General features: G+C 49.0%; 6 protein-coding genes across 6 annotated transcripts; 3 read left to right on the top strand and 3 right to left on the bottom strand.

Moving 5' to 3' along the window:
* Positions 1-300: 300 nt before the first annotated feature.
* N7529_011711 (putative nuclear RNA binding protein) lies at positions 301-2,514 on the top strand (the record flags this gene model as incomplete). The annotated part of the gene is made up of 1 exon (XM_057247237.1): positions 301-2,514. One exon carries the CDS (start codon positions 301-303, stop codon positions 2,512-2,514), a length of 2,214 nt encoding a protein of 737 aa, XP_057092586.1.
* A 474-nt stretch (positions 2,515-2,988) lies between these two features.
* Positions 2,989-4,600, bottom strand: N7529_011710 (putative MFS transporter; the record flags this gene model as incomplete). The annotated part of the gene is made up of 6 exons (XM_057247236.1): positions 2,989-3,161; positions 3,225-3,279; positions 3,339-3,411; positions 3,466-3,658; positions 3,708-4,276; positions 4,365-4,600. The coding sequence occupies 6 exons, from the start codon at positions 4,598-4,600 to the stop codon at positions 2,989-2,991; spliced, it is 1,299 nt and encodes a 432-aa protein (XP_057092585.1).
* Positions 4,601-7,084: 2,484 nt separating this feature from the next.
* N7529_011709 (uncharacterized protein) lies at positions 7,085-7,345 on the bottom strand (the record flags this gene model as incomplete). The annotated part of the gene is made up of 1 exon (XM_057247235.1): positions 7,085-7,345. The coding sequence occupies one exon, from the start codon at positions 7,343-7,345 to the stop codon at positions 7,085-7,087; it is 261 nt and encodes an 86-aa protein (XP_057092584.1).
* Positions 7,346-7,457: 112 nt separating this feature from the next.
* Positions 7,458-8,513, bottom strand: N7529_011708 (class I SAM-dependent methyltransferase; the record flags this gene model as incomplete). Its single annotated transcript, XM_057247234.1, has 1 exon — positions 7,458-8,513. One exon carries the CDS (start codon positions 8,511-8,513, stop codon positions 7,458-7,460), a length of 1,056 nt encoding a protein of 351 aa, XP_057092583.1.
* Positions 8,514-9,774: 1,261 nt separating this feature from the next.
* On the top strand, positions 9,775-11,576 carry N7529_011707 (cytochrome P450; the record flags this gene model as incomplete). Its single annotated transcript, XM_057247233.1, has 6 exons — positions 9,775-9,988; positions 10,059-10,144; positions 10,203-10,964; positions 11,021-11,122; positions 11,192-11,320; positions 11,385-11,576. 6 exons carry the CDS (start codon positions 9,775-9,777, stop codon positions 11,574-11,576), a joined length of 1,485 nt encoding a protein of 494 aa, XP_057092582.1.
* A 1,020-nt stretch (positions 11,577-12,596) lies between these two features.
* N7529_011706 (uncharacterized protein) lies at positions 12,597-13,782 on the top strand (the record flags this gene model as incomplete). Its single annotated transcript, XM_057247232.1, has 2 exons — positions 12,597-12,851; positions 12,874-13,782. Coding segments are annotated over 2 exons (1,164 nt in total), but the record flags the coding sequence as incomplete, so codon positions are not given.
* Positions 13,783-14,241: the final 459 nt, after the last annotated feature.

The raw sequence follows: 14,241 nt of genomic DNA, 5'->3' as shown, positions 1-14,241 counted from the left end.
AGTACCACAACAAACTTCCCCCTTGGCGAGTGCGGAGTATGTAAACAAACCCCGACTGGATTTTCTCAAACACTCAATTTGCTCCTGGTACCCCGTGAAATTTCGAGTTTGAAATTCTCTTAATCTAGGAAATCTCCCTTACACTTCTATGCTCATTTACATCCGAGTTTTGCGTTGATATCTTTTCCGCAACAAGGGCATGCGGAGGGATACCAAAGCATAACCCAAGATAGCCCAAGCGCAAAGGTAAGCTCCTTGCCAAAAACACACCATAAAGGGATCAGGATCTAGATCGACATAATGGATGAATCTGACTTCCCTGCGTCACTTCTACAGAAAGCCTGCGACTCCAAAATGGAGATTGACCCAAGCCCCGCCAAGCGCACCTCGCGCAAGCACCTCCGCTCCAGCGACGATGACAACTACGACTGGAGCTCCGATAGCACTGGACAATTTGACGATGCTGAAGAAACATGCCCCGAAGACTACCGCTCTCTGACTGGAAACTTGGCCAAACGACGTCGATCGAACGATTGGCCTCTGCCCGAAGAAGCTGCCGACTACGGTGCCAATGATCATGGCACGCAACGCAGCGAAAATGGCAACCTTACTGTTGGTGGATTTTGCTCAAGCCGCAAAAGTTCGCCGCGTGCTTCACCTCGTGGCTCGCTGGCATCGTTACGCGCCCGACATGCCGCCGCATCTTCTTCCAGCCCCCGCCGCCTTAGAGGCCGTACGTCAAGATTTGTCGAAGCCACAATGAGCGATAGTGTGAGCGAGAAGCCGCCCAGCATCTACTTCCGCGATCGTGAGAACAAACCGGCCGGCAGTTCGAACCGCTCGTCGGGTATTTTTCGTTTTGGCAAGGCTATTGCTTCAGCTTTCAATCCATTCGGTGGATGGGGGAAGAATTCTGAAGGATCACCAAACAAATCGCCTCAGAAGGATGTAATAAATCAAGCCGAACAGGCCTATGCCGAATTGAAGAAGGCTGGCTATAAAGGCACAAATAAGGGACATTACATTGAGACCCACGGTGTCGACTGTGCTCTCGCAGACAAGACTTGGCAGTCTATCCAGGAAAAGATGGAGCACGGGTCTTCGTTGAAAGATTCGCGTCGACACTCAATGGATCGTGGAGAACGTGCTGTACACTCGCGCTCCGCTTCTGGGGCTTCTAAACGTTCCTCCATCCAGGATCTTCGCCTACCGAAGTCGCTGTTCCATAAATCGCACGAGTCACCATCTGCTCCCCCGGCAGTGTATTGTGATAGAACATCCGAGGAATCTGAGACGACTGGCCTTCGCAAGCAGCCTTCGCGCAAGGAACTTTCGCGACAAACCAAGCTGCTCAAGAAAGTTAGCAACCTCGAGGACAAGCTGGAACGTGCTCGGCGGGAACTTCGTGAGCTAACCGGCAACGAGGCGCGGGCCGTGGCGCCTACACCCAAGCCGACTATCACCAACTCCGAAATGGACCCATCATCATTCCCACGGAAGTTTGTCCCCGGTGCTCTCCCGACTCTGCCGTCCGAACGACTTTTAGACCAACAAGCAGCTGAATTTGAGTCGTCTGAATCCAGAATACCCGGTCTTACCGCCCTGCCATCTACGGAGGATCGGGAAACCTTTTCGTTGAAAGAAGCACAACCGTCTCAAAGCCCGGCTGCGGTCAGAACTCCAAAAAGGCGCTCCAAAGAGATATGGCCATCGCCCATGGGTAAGGACAGTCTTTCCCGTAAACGGAAGTCCCCCATTCCTGAACCTATCGATAGTCGGAATCCTCCTCAGCCCAGTTCGACGGACCACATCAACGAACCCGACCTCGAGGACTTGATGGACTTTGGTCTGCTCAGCCCACCCGGCAAAGCGAAATGGCAGAAAACAGAAGCTGGCGAGAGTCCAGGCTCAGCAAAGCGCAAGCAAGCGACAGATCAACCTCCCTCAAACGACCATGACATGAAAAAAACAGGAGGAAGCGCAAGTGCGCGCAGCAGCAAAAGGTCTCCCTACGTTTCACCCCGAAAACTTTCCGGCACCAACCGCTCACCAAGTTCCAAGCCCACAACCCCCCGCGGAATCCTGTTAAAAAGGACCACTTCAAACAGCCGCCTGAGGTCCTCACCTCCACCTGCCTCGGCATTAACTCTCTCCACATCAGAAAACCCCAGGGATATCTCGTCTTCTCCTACCGCTTTGCAAGACAATTCTCAACGCGCTTTTTACCTCCAGCCGCAACTTCAACTGAATCCCGACCGTAGCCCCCGCACCCCTTCGAGGTCTAAGACTAGTCCCGGCCGCTCGACCAGATACCGCCGTGACGAAGATATCCCACCTGTGCCGCCCCTTCCTGAGGAGTTGCGCTCGAGTGCTGCCAAGGTTCATGTCAATAAGTCGCCTAAGAAGAGGCCTGTCTCTGCGCCGGTCTTTTCCCCGGTTTCGGCTTCGGCCTCGACTACGGATACTATGATCCCTGGTGTTGAGGATTATCAGTGGCCCGAGGAGATTTTTTAATCAAGATTCTGCTATTTCCCAGGATGACAAACGACGATGATTATGGGAGCTTTTTGAATATTTCTTCTTTGCATAGCTTACGAGAGCTTGGTTGGACTGGGATAGGATGGTGCATGTTCTGGATTGGTGCGTTTGGTTTCTCGATGTCGTTTTACTTGATGTAATGATGTTATGAAGGATATACCCTGGCGCCTCGGGGTTTGGTTTGATTTTCTAATAAGATCTGGCGCTTTTTCACATTATGAGTTTATTTTGAAACTCTTTTTTTCATATCAAAGTAATACAGTCTAATCAATATTCACTTTGTTCTTGCAAGATAATAAACACTTCGTTGGCTGTCTCAAATCACCGAGATCCAACAAAACGCGCAATACACACACATCCTTTCAGTAACTAAGGAGGCTTGCAAAGCCTACCTTGTATACCAATGGTTGCCTATATCCAGACCAAAGTGAATTGCTGCGTAAGCATGTCCTAATCCTGATGCAAGACCGCGTCCTTAGGCAAAATCAACCAGCTCAAACCAGCAGCGCTGAACAGCCCAACCAGCATGGGCTGCAGCACCTGAACACCCACCTTTCCGGCAATGATACCGGTTAAAGCCGGAAAAACGGAGCCGCCAATTTGACCAAGGACAAACACAAATGCTGTATTGGTTAGCATATGAATTTATGAATGTATGGATTAAAAACTAGGCATTCCTGGCTTACCAATTGCTGAAGAGCGGATTTCTGGAGAGAAAATCTTTGTACCCACTGAGATGCCCTACCGAGCGAAACGGTGTGGTCAGCGTTGAGCTCGGGATATCGAAATAGGCGACTTACTGTTGCGAAAAACGGACCCGAGAAGAAGCCCAGTAGACTGACTGCCACTGCTTCCGTAATGATATTTGGGACACTGGTAGATTCCACACATCAGTAACGGCAAAACAAGATACACGGTTTGACTCACAGCCAGAATACCAATTGCAATCCTACGCAAAGCACAGCGTAGACAAAGATCATCCGCCGCTCACCTAGCCTATGTGTAGGTTCAACGAGGATAAGACGTCCCAAGAATCCACCCCCATAGAAGCCTGCTGGAACATATCCCATCTCCGTAACATCGCCATCTCGTACATTGACGAGGTACTCGACCATCCAGCCTAAGCTGATTAGTATACCAGATAAACAGCAATCGGATCGGATACATACCACCAGCAGTGATTGTAGCTCCGAGGAAGAAGAAGAAGTACAAGCTAACCAACCACACACCAGGCGTAGACAGTGTATCCTTGATCTCCTTCCAAGCAGACTTCGAGGAATCCTGCTCCATCCGACTATTCTTCAGAGCAGCCGGTGCAGCCATATTATCACGGAAAGAGATACCCAGAAGCGTAAGATTCGCGACTCCCACACCAAGGGGGAAAAGGTAAAACAGATACCACTTGGAGTCGACATTCGCCGACGCAATGCCCGTTGCGACAAATGGGCCAACCAGGCACCCAGCCGAATACATAGCGTGAATAAAACCAAGATAGCGATGTGCGTCATTCAACGACGACACAAACGTATTGGCATGGGTATCATTATAGGCTTGACCAAGGCTAGCGAGAAAGAACGTCACCGCGTATAGGGCAAACGGAGGCTCCCATACTCGGAGGACATGGGCCAGGATTTGGATGGCGGCGCCGAGGCACAGAATCGGGCCTAGGTCCAGGTATTTGGTTATTGTGCTGTTGGTCAGGGCGGCGATGAACCAGCCGCCGAAGGTTGTGCCGTATCTGGTGGTGTCAGTATTGGCTTCACGATATTACATGGCACTGGAAAGGATGATTTGATTGTCGGGATAGAAGTTGCGGTTTGACTTACAACACGGCTACCATGTTCGTGCCGATGCCATAGGTGCGTATCACGTAGGGAATGATGGAGCCGAGACTTCCGTCATTGACCCCGGCGACGAAGAAAGATACTCCCGCGCTGAGAATTTTCGGATACATCCATTTTATTTCGGGGGGTCTTGAGTCTTGGGGTGTTTCATTTTCAGGGATTTCGGCTGAAGCTCTTGTGTGCAGTGTGATCGTTTCTGTTTGCATTTGCGTACTCATGTTGGATTAGAGGTGTATGGAATCTCTGGTAGTTTTCTAAGGAAATTGCGCCTGTTGATGAGGGAATTGCTGTGTAAATTACTTACATATATAGATTCTACGGCAAATCGGCCCGCGAAAAGCGAAGTTTCGGAGAAATAGGTGTCATATAGGTCAAAACGTGGGGATGCGGAGACTCCCATTCTTGTTCCTTGGCCCGAAGATTAGCCGATGAGTTTCCCCATGGGACTTGCCAAGTTCGATTTGATGAGTTGGGAAGGTGCGACTTTCAGGTATGAAACCCCCCCCTCGTTCTCCTTGTTTTCTATTCTCTGTCTATCTTCCCGAGAAACCCATTGATGCTTGTTTGTCACTCATCAAACCTTTCATGTAGGGTGTCTTTTCTTTGGCATTGTATCCATACTACGTATGTTGATGTACTCTTTGGAAAATCTTCGCAACATTAGCATTCAATTCGACCATGTTAAGCGCCTAGTAGGACAGAGGTGCAGATATGAGAGACGAGAGTTTGGGAGTAAATTATAGCGCTCTTCGGTGATTCAACGTTGGGTGGCAGCCTGTCATTGCTCATTGAATATCTCTAATGCACCACAAAGCCTCAACTCAAGAGGGCCGTGAAGGATTCAACAGACAACCAACGCTTCTTAACCGATTCAGCTTCACTTTTCTCAACGCAATTATAGCGCGTCTCTCAGTGGGCATCCAAAATGGCATCAGGAATGTCGCCACAAAGAGTCGCGGTAAAAACGAAGACATGGGTTTCAACAGGCCTCAATTAGGATAGGTGTCCTTCAACGCTTCCTACCAAGCTTGTGAGTGACAGAAGCCGAGAAGTCTATCAATACGTCGTCTATCCCCCGCAATTTGCTCTGCAATTTCTTCACTTGACTGTGCAAAGTCGAATAGGCCTTGTGTCTGGGACACTGGGTAAGTTCTCCCTGTAACCCAGTAATGAATTTCCACTGTACTGACATTTATAGTATACATCGTAGACAAGCAAGTCAAAAGTGCCTGTGCGAGATGGCGATTCGCAGCAGATCTACTGTGCCAACCAGCCAGCCATTCAAAGACATAAGGCTTGGTTTAGTTCGTCAGAGCGCATGTTTTATGCGAAGATGTCTCGCTGACTGAGCCACTCTACTGTCCCCCGCCCCTAGATGTATCCCCAATGCAAAAGAGTAACGTTTTATGCAAGAATGTGAACCTCAGCCCGATCCTATCTGAAACTGGACTGACATCAAAGATGATGCGAAACAACCAGAACCCCGCATTCCAGCTGACATATACCAGCGCAAAAACCACGGATCTCTTTTTCGTCTCTTCGTCCATGGTGCTGACTACCGAAACATGTGACTCATGGAGTGTCTCTCCGATCTACTGGCTAATGATTGACAGTGAACCATTGTGAGCTGTTCCAGCGCTAGTGACAGTGCTCCGCACGAAGCCATGGCCCATCTTCATATGTTGCAGCATGTCGTATGTGTAATATTGCGAATCAAGGCATTGGGCCAACCGTAGGGTGCGGACATCCAATCGCGATGTTCGTTGCGCAGAAGCTTGAGACGTCTGTTCTTCCCGTTAAGGTGAGTGAGTTATCGCGCCTTCCGCTGCGCCCGGGTCCGATTATTTGTGCCATGTTTTGTACCCTCAAACGCGAACATCACTGATATCTTCATGCCAATGCAGGAACAGCCAATCGTCACCCGTGAAAAATGTTGCAGGACTGAGCCGAGTCAAAGACAAGACTAAGGGGCACTACGGCGCGCGCCATTGCGTCTTCCAACCTCACCGCCTTCACACTATGAGCGGCGGAGTGCCTGAACCTTTGGTCGTCCGCATCGCGAAGCATTCATCCATTATGAACGTACAATTGATTGTCACTTGTGAGTTCGTCACGCCCAATACTGCCTGTGGAAAACGCTGGTGCACTCCAGCGCGGCTCTTTTTAAAGCGACAGCCGGAGTGTGCGACAAACCTCAACACAACATGGCTTGAATGGTGACTGCATTGCTGAAGATAATACTAAGTGTTCTAGTTGGTAAGCTGATATGACCAATATGCTAATTGTTCGTCCCGTCTTGAGCGTACACTCTGCGAAATTTCAGAACAGGCTTATGAACAGGTAAGCTTCAACACCTCGTCTAACTGGATAAGTCTTGCTGACACGGATCGTGCAACAGCAGGACACCCTCATGTTTCTGTCACTCTAGTCGTATGCGAATCGAGCGAATGCCTTGTCTGCTCGAGCTCCCCTATACCAATGCGATCGTATGAATATTGCAGGGCGGGCGCAAGGGGCTTCGCCACTAGATGCTGTGCACCAGAGCTTGACGAAGGTCACTGGCAGGGAGCTGTGAGTGGACAGGATGGAGCACGGCTCTTAGCCGAGTTGGCACGAGACAGTGGAGGCGTGACCTGCTTGAATCGTCTGCTCAACGGCCAAAGTATCGTCAAAGTTTCCTCGGGTGGCATTGGTAGTGCTAGCTAGGGGGCTCGCCTGCACAGAGCCTTGGTCTTGGGACCCGCAATTTTGGAATCATTCAGAGTGACGGTTTCCTCGACAAAAAGCTCGTCCAAACCCACGCTGATGAAATCAGAGTCGATGACTACAGCAATAGAGTAGATGTGGGACCGCTTCGACGAGCAAAATCGGAAAGGAATGGGTGGGCGAACAGGGTGAAGAGAGGTCGGGCGGTGGTTGCGAAATATATTTTGCTCGTGAAGCGGTCCATGGCCTCTGTTCATGAGACAAGGGAGATCAGGCATACGTGCATTTTCGTTTTAGCACCGATTGAAGCCTCCGCCTTATCGTCATTGTTAGAAGGGAAGGTAGTGTTCTCGAGGGTGATGGAGTATCTCATTCCTGCTTGATACAAACAGGGGCCTTACTCTTCGCAAGCTCCTCTGCGAAGGGCTTCCTGGCCCAGACTCTCTTTGCGTACTGATAAGCATGGAAGCGAGGGTTTTTCAGTGCCTTCCGCATCTGGGCCACATAAACCTGGACTTCTTCTTTGGACCATGGCACTGGGTCTCCATACTTGGTGAGGAGGTACATTGAGTAGCCCTCCATACCGGCCATCCAGTGCTGCATATTGACGAACCCAGCCTCTTTCAATGATTTCGACTTCGGCCAAGCGCCGATAGGCCACTTAGCATTCTTCTCGTGAATATCCACAAAGCCCGCGTTCTCGATCGACGCGCGCATTGTTTTCACGACGTCAAGAGGCTTTCCAGTCTTTTCGCCAGCAGCGTAAAATCTCGGTCCCCAAGAGAAAAGCACGTTGTCCGCAGGAATGCTTCCATCGTCGCACTCACAGCAGATGTTCATTTCCATCTGCTCGAACCAGCCACCAGGTTCGAGGTTATCGTAGCACTGCTCGTAGAGACGGCTCCATTCGTCAGGCGTAAAAGCTCCGATGCCATGGCGAAGATGAATAAGATCGAATTTCTCACGCCAAGTCCACTGTTCCAAAACGTCGTCCACTTCCAGTATGCAGTTTGGAGGGACCCAACTAGTAGGTGGTGGGAACAGGTCGACACCCCGAATAGTGGCGTTGGGGTACATATCTGCCATATCAACAGCCCATGAACCATGCCCTGTCCCAATATCGAGGGCATTCCTCGGCGAAGGGATTGGTGACTGAAACAGTATGTTGGGCTCATCGGAGTCCATGAGGAGGCATGCGAGATGCCCCACTTGATAGGTTTCGAACTGCTTCTCGTCGGAGGGGCTAAAATATCCGGATTCTCTCAAGGTCTGGTATCTTCTGCCGTTTTCCATGATCCCCTTGTACAGGGAGGAGCCGATCGAGGTGGTCTCAGATTTCCAGTCTTCGGGGTCATATGCGCTGGATTGCATGTTATATGTATCAGGATCTGGTGTGATCGTGATCTTATCGCTCATGTTGGCCATGATGAAGAGGTGTGTAATGGACGCAGTTGGAATATGGAGAGACGAAAGAAAGATAACGAGGATCAGAACTAGCTTTCACACGTGTCATGCATTGCACGCATGGTATTGTGGCAGTAATTTGTTCGAGGGTGGCCAGGGCGCTAGGCAAACTCAACGTGGGGCAGTCGGCAGGTTGTAGCACAATTGTGCACAGGTGAATCTTACAGCTAAGGATCTTTTTCAGTCGGCCCCATGCGGGGTTGTACTACATAGTAAGTCCAATTGAGGCTCCAGTTGTGTATGGAATGTGCACATGATACATGATTCTCTTTCTAGTTGATTCACAGGCCGTTTCCCAGCTTCCCAAGGGTTGAGCAAATGATGACTAAACATGGACTTTGTCGGATTCGCACGGACCACCGCTCCTCCCGGTCCTTCTGCACAATTACCTAAACGTGGAATACCCTTGCTGTCATGCGAGTCTTTATATGGAGTAGACACGACGCTGCCCATCAAAGCTACTGCCAGATACTACCCTCCCGGTGAGGGATACAGTAATCGTAGATTCTTTTGCGAGAAAGGAAAGTTGGTGACTCGTTCAAACATGCTCGATAAAGGTAAACAAATAGCCAGTATGGGCCTATTGTTGTGGGAGTTGGCCATCCTTCTGCAGAAAACTTCCCGAGGTCTCAAGGTCCCGGGGGGGCGGCACAGTCAACAGGGAAGAGAGGGCTTCGATCCGAGTCCATTCCAGTAGCCAATCACCGACAAGGCAACGAACGGTGGGTACTGCAAGGTTTATGCGGTAAGTGGGCTTTGGCAGCTGCCTTGTTCTTCAGCAAAGACTGAAAAATGGTGACAATTATCTCCATCGCTGACCCAAGTCCAAGACGTAGTTAAAAGATGATCACCGAGGAAATTAAAAAATCTTGAAAGCCAGCGTCCATGAGCCGATCGGTTGCCAATTGAATATATGATTGCGGGCCAACCAGAGGCCGACTTGAGCAAACGTAGTTGGACATCGCACGGGCGCTCGTCAGCAAAACTTAAGCCCGCTGCTCCTTCCTAGATAAGCCGACTAGTGATATTGACGGCGGAACCGAGCACTCTATGCCATAATGTGGCCCGATGTGACGGCTCCTAGTCAGAGGCCAAGGAAGTTTACTTCTAGTTTCCCCACACCAGATATTGATCCTTGTATGCCGTCCCTCTTGCTCTCATCCTGACCTTTGGAGCCCGGACAGCACTGCGGTCAGTCATATTTGAAATGGCATCTCTCACCATGCCCGACTTCATGGCGTCGGTCAGCAGTTGGCCTCTCTGGGCATTGGCCATTGTGGGCACATTCATTGCTCGCGCGATATTAAGGCGATATTGGACGTCGATCAGAGATATTCCCGGCCCATTTCTAGCATCTTTCTCGAGTCTTTGGCAGGTTCATCAAATTTTGAAAGGCCATACCGAAGCAGAAACCATCAAATTACACAAACAACATGGTATGTTTGTCTACATATCCCCCAACTCCCTTTGACGCACAAGAAGTGTTCTTACCGTGGACAATGCCAGGGTATTTTGTTCGCATCGCGCCAAACGAAGTCAGCGTCTCTCATCCAGATGCCGTTAGACAACTCCTACATGCCCAAATTTCTAAGGTATGATGCGCTTCTTTTTTGTCGCATATGAGCTTTAGACTAAACCTCTGTTCAACAGGGCCCCTGGTATGCAGTCCTTAGCTTACCAGATTATCGTTACGTGAACCAGATGTCGGAATTGGATCCCCAACAACATATCAGAAAGCAACGCAACATCGCGTCGGGATATGCTCTTTCCAATATTATCAAGCACGAACCGCATTTCGACACAATTCTCCGACTCTTGACTACCCGCCTGGACAGCTTTTGCAGACTTGGTCAACCGGTTGAATTGGATCGGTGGTTTACGTTTTTCGCATTTGACGCTGTGGGAGAGGCTATCTTCTCAAAGTCCTTTGGTTTCCTAGAACAAGGCAAGGATGTCAGAGACGCCATCGCAAATCAAAGACTCTTAGCTCCATATGCCGCTGTGATGGGCTACTATGCCTGGTTCCATAACCTGACGTTTGGAAACCCGCTTCTTAGTCGACTAGGTATCCAACCATCCTCGCACATATTCGACACTTGTGTTGCAGCTATTGATGCGCGCAAAGAAAACCCTGCAAAACGAAATGACATGATGCAGAAATGGCTTGATACTCGTGCCAAATATCCTGATCGTATGGAAGAGATTGAAGTATTTTCCACCGCCGTTGGTACTCTTGGTGCTGGTGGAGATACTGTCAGTGCAACGATACAAGCGCTGTTTTACTTCCTGATTCGCCATCCTCAATATATGGCCCGGTTGCAGGAGGAACTTGACGCAGCTCAGGCCCGCGAAGAGTTGTCGCCTATCGTTCAATATTCCGAAGCGCAGAAATTGCCCTTCCTTCAAGCTTGTGTACTGTTTTTACCCCCGGCTCCTTTGGCACATATGATTCTAATACCATCGAACAGATGAAAGAGACATACCGGCTTCACACCGCCGTTGGACTGGGTCTTCCACGAGTTGCACCCCGAGGTGGGATTACAATCGCCGGTCGACATTTCAAAGAAGGGGTAAGACTTCTCATTACCTGTTTCCCTCGATAGATTTGATATCTGATTCCAATTTTCGGGGTATTTCAGACAATTCTTAGCGTAAATCCTTGGGTGATTCACCGGAACCCCAGCCTGTTCGGCGAGGATTGTGACAGCTTCAAACCAGACCGCTGGCTCCAGAAAGAAGCTGGGGAAATGGATGCCTTTTTAATACATGTATGCATATACTCCATTCTATTGCTACCTAGCAAACTTGACTAACATCCTTTCCTTTTCAAAGTGGGGGGCCGGGTACAACGCGTGTCCTGGACGCAATTTTGCTCAATTTGAAATATCTAAACTTGCTGCTACTTTATTCCGGGACTATGAAATAGAGCAAGTGGATCCCAAGCAAGAGTGGACATGGAACAATCATTTTATCTGCGTGCCGTACAAATGGCCCTGCAGAATCCGACAACGCCCAAGGGCATGATCTAGGGTCAGATCTTGAACGCTTGCATTTGTCGAATGATGGGACAGTCGAAATCTGGGATTCGACTACCGGTCGGTGCATGTCAACCTTCGAGGGGCATAGTGAATCGTTAAGTTCGAGTTTTTGGTCGTACGATGGATGTCCATGGATAAGTCAGTCAAAGGCTGAGATCCGGCCAGCCAGTACGAACCAATTATCCATATTGATTCCTTTTTATTTCTTCAATTCGATAAACTAAATAACAATCGTCTTCCTGTCCCAGGTAGAAGATGGCCTCGGGAGCCTCCGTCGGATACGCGAGCAGTTACTAGACGCAATCTCCTGGCATGCTGTTAGCGCAAGAGAAAGCAGCTTCCGATTGTCCCTTTGGCCTCGTATGGAATATCTATGCTTATTCTGTCAACTGTAATCCTTGTGCATATTCAAGACTCAATCTTTCAGGAAATATACTTATGAACCTTCTGTCACCATATAATAGATACATCTAATCCCCGAGGAACCTTCTCCAATCTCACTTGTATATGAGACATTCACATGTTTAAAATTCAATGGCTACTCTATCGTTGTGATCGAAAGCAGATATTTACAAACACGCAGATATTCACAACATGGTTGTACTTCTTCCATCATAAGATGTAGAGTAAGTTATGGAATATCTTATTCAGCCTTCGATGTGCTCTGTCGTCTGATCCGCCCGTTTTCTCCCATCGATATGATCGATCTTATCGCTCGAGACAAGTAAATTACCAAACCTTCCTGCAATTTCTTACAGTGAAACGTTGTTTGTTTCGACCAAGAAACATGCATACACGGCACCTAATGCGAGAAGAGAGCCAACAAAGACAAAGTAGTACTTCCAACTAATCGCATCAAAGGCATAAGGGGTAACCTGACCCATCTAAATGCCGGACACACCTTGACAAAGTGCTGCGATACCAGTGCCGTAACCACGCAGATGCTGAGGGAAAATTTCTGCGGCGACTGTGTATAAAGTTGAGTTGAAGAATACAGCATACAGCGTCGACCCTGAAGACTTGGCTCGACGACCTGAAGCATGAGCAGCAGGAATCAGGAGGAATTGTACCATTGGTAATTCCAAACGTGATTGATGGCTTCGATCAGGATGCACATGCAATATGGGGGGATGTCTCTGTGATGCTGCCATGGTCTTTGTATCGAGCCACCGGCGATACACAGATGCTAGCTCGGCAGTATCCAAGTATGAAGGCTTGGTTGAATGCTATCCCCCGTCGTGAAAATCTGTTATGGAACTATGTCTCTGACTGGAAACTTGGAGACTGCCTCGATCCTGCTGCTCCCTCTTGACGACTGTGGAAAAGCAACCACCAACCCGAGTTTTGTTTCGGATGCAATTCTCGCTCATGTGACCACATTAATGAAAGGCATCAGTGGAATCCTAGAGGAGAACAAAGACGAGCAGGTATACACAAGGAATTCAGAGAGGGTTCGCTCCGCCTTTGCTCACGAATACATAGCCCCGGCAGGCCTTGTTGCCAATTGCACTCAAACTGCCTTTGCACTTGCAACAGGGTTCAATCTACTCCCTTCTGAAGAGCAAGAGCTACATGCTGCTCAGTACTTATCCAAAATTATCCATGAAGTCTACCGATACAAAATTGGAACTGGCTTTGCAGGCACCCCATATATCAACCACGCTTTGTCCAAAGTCGGGCTATCAGATATCTTTTACCGCATGCTGCTCTGCAGGAACAATCCAAGTTGGTTATATCCCGTGTCCATGGGTGCTACCACGGTGTGGGAGCGTTGGGACAGTATGTTACCCGATGGCTCAATCAACCCTGGAGAAATGACCAGTTTCAATCACTACGCCTTGGGGGCAGTGGTAAGCTGGATACATAGCTTTATACTTGGATTCAGGATCGAGGAAGCCGGCTGGAAAAGGGTCAAAATTGAGCCTATCCCGGGAGGCGTGTTGAAATGGGCCGGTGGTGAATATCTGAGCGGGTATGGAATGTATAGGGTAAGATGGTTGGTGTTAGAGGGTTCCGAAAAGGAGCATGAGAGACTCTGGGTGGAGGTTCAGGTTCCCCCCAACACTACGGCGGATGTGAAGTTGCCGAACTCTGGAGAGTGGAAGCATATCGGGTCAGGGTTGCATAGCTGGACAGTCCCATACCAGTCAGCCCAGTGGCCACCAGACCCTTTGGCTTTACCATTTGGGTGAACGGGAGGCATTCCCAGTCGACGAGTGTCTCCCATGCCCCTGGGATCCGAAAGTGTAATAGATACATTGAATATAAGGAGAATATTGGAATCATGTACGGAGTAGCCAATGTGACTCTCGCTCTTTAAGGCTATGGGGCTTGATGAGCCGCGATTGGTGTGGAAAAAGTTTTAATCAATCTTCAAATCTCGGAATCTCTCAAACAATACCAAATGAACATGACTGACTTTTAAAACTTACATTGTATTTTCAGTGAGTGGAATTGCGGTTGTAAATATTCGCAATAACCCCTGACGTGCCATGGCCAGAGCCTCCTTTTCTCTTTCTTACTTCGCACCAATGGAGGTCTTATGGATTGTCATATTCGTTTAGGCTCGTTTATACAGTGTGCAATATTGCAATTTCGATCTTACGAAGTGATACATCCAGGTCTCGCAGTAGAATGACATCATTTTATCA

Source organism: Penicillium soppii, assembly GCF_028829465.1.
Source record: "Penicillium soppii strain IBT 18220 chromosome Unknown utg000010l, whole genome shotgun sequence".
In the NCBI taxonomy this organism is placed as follows: Eukaryota; Fungi; Ascomycota; class Eurotiomycetes; order Eurotiales; family Aspergillaceae; genus Penicillium; species Penicillium soppii.
The sequence above is the reverse complement of the archived record's forward strand: the minus strand, read 5'-3'. Positions and strand labels throughout refer to the sequence as shown.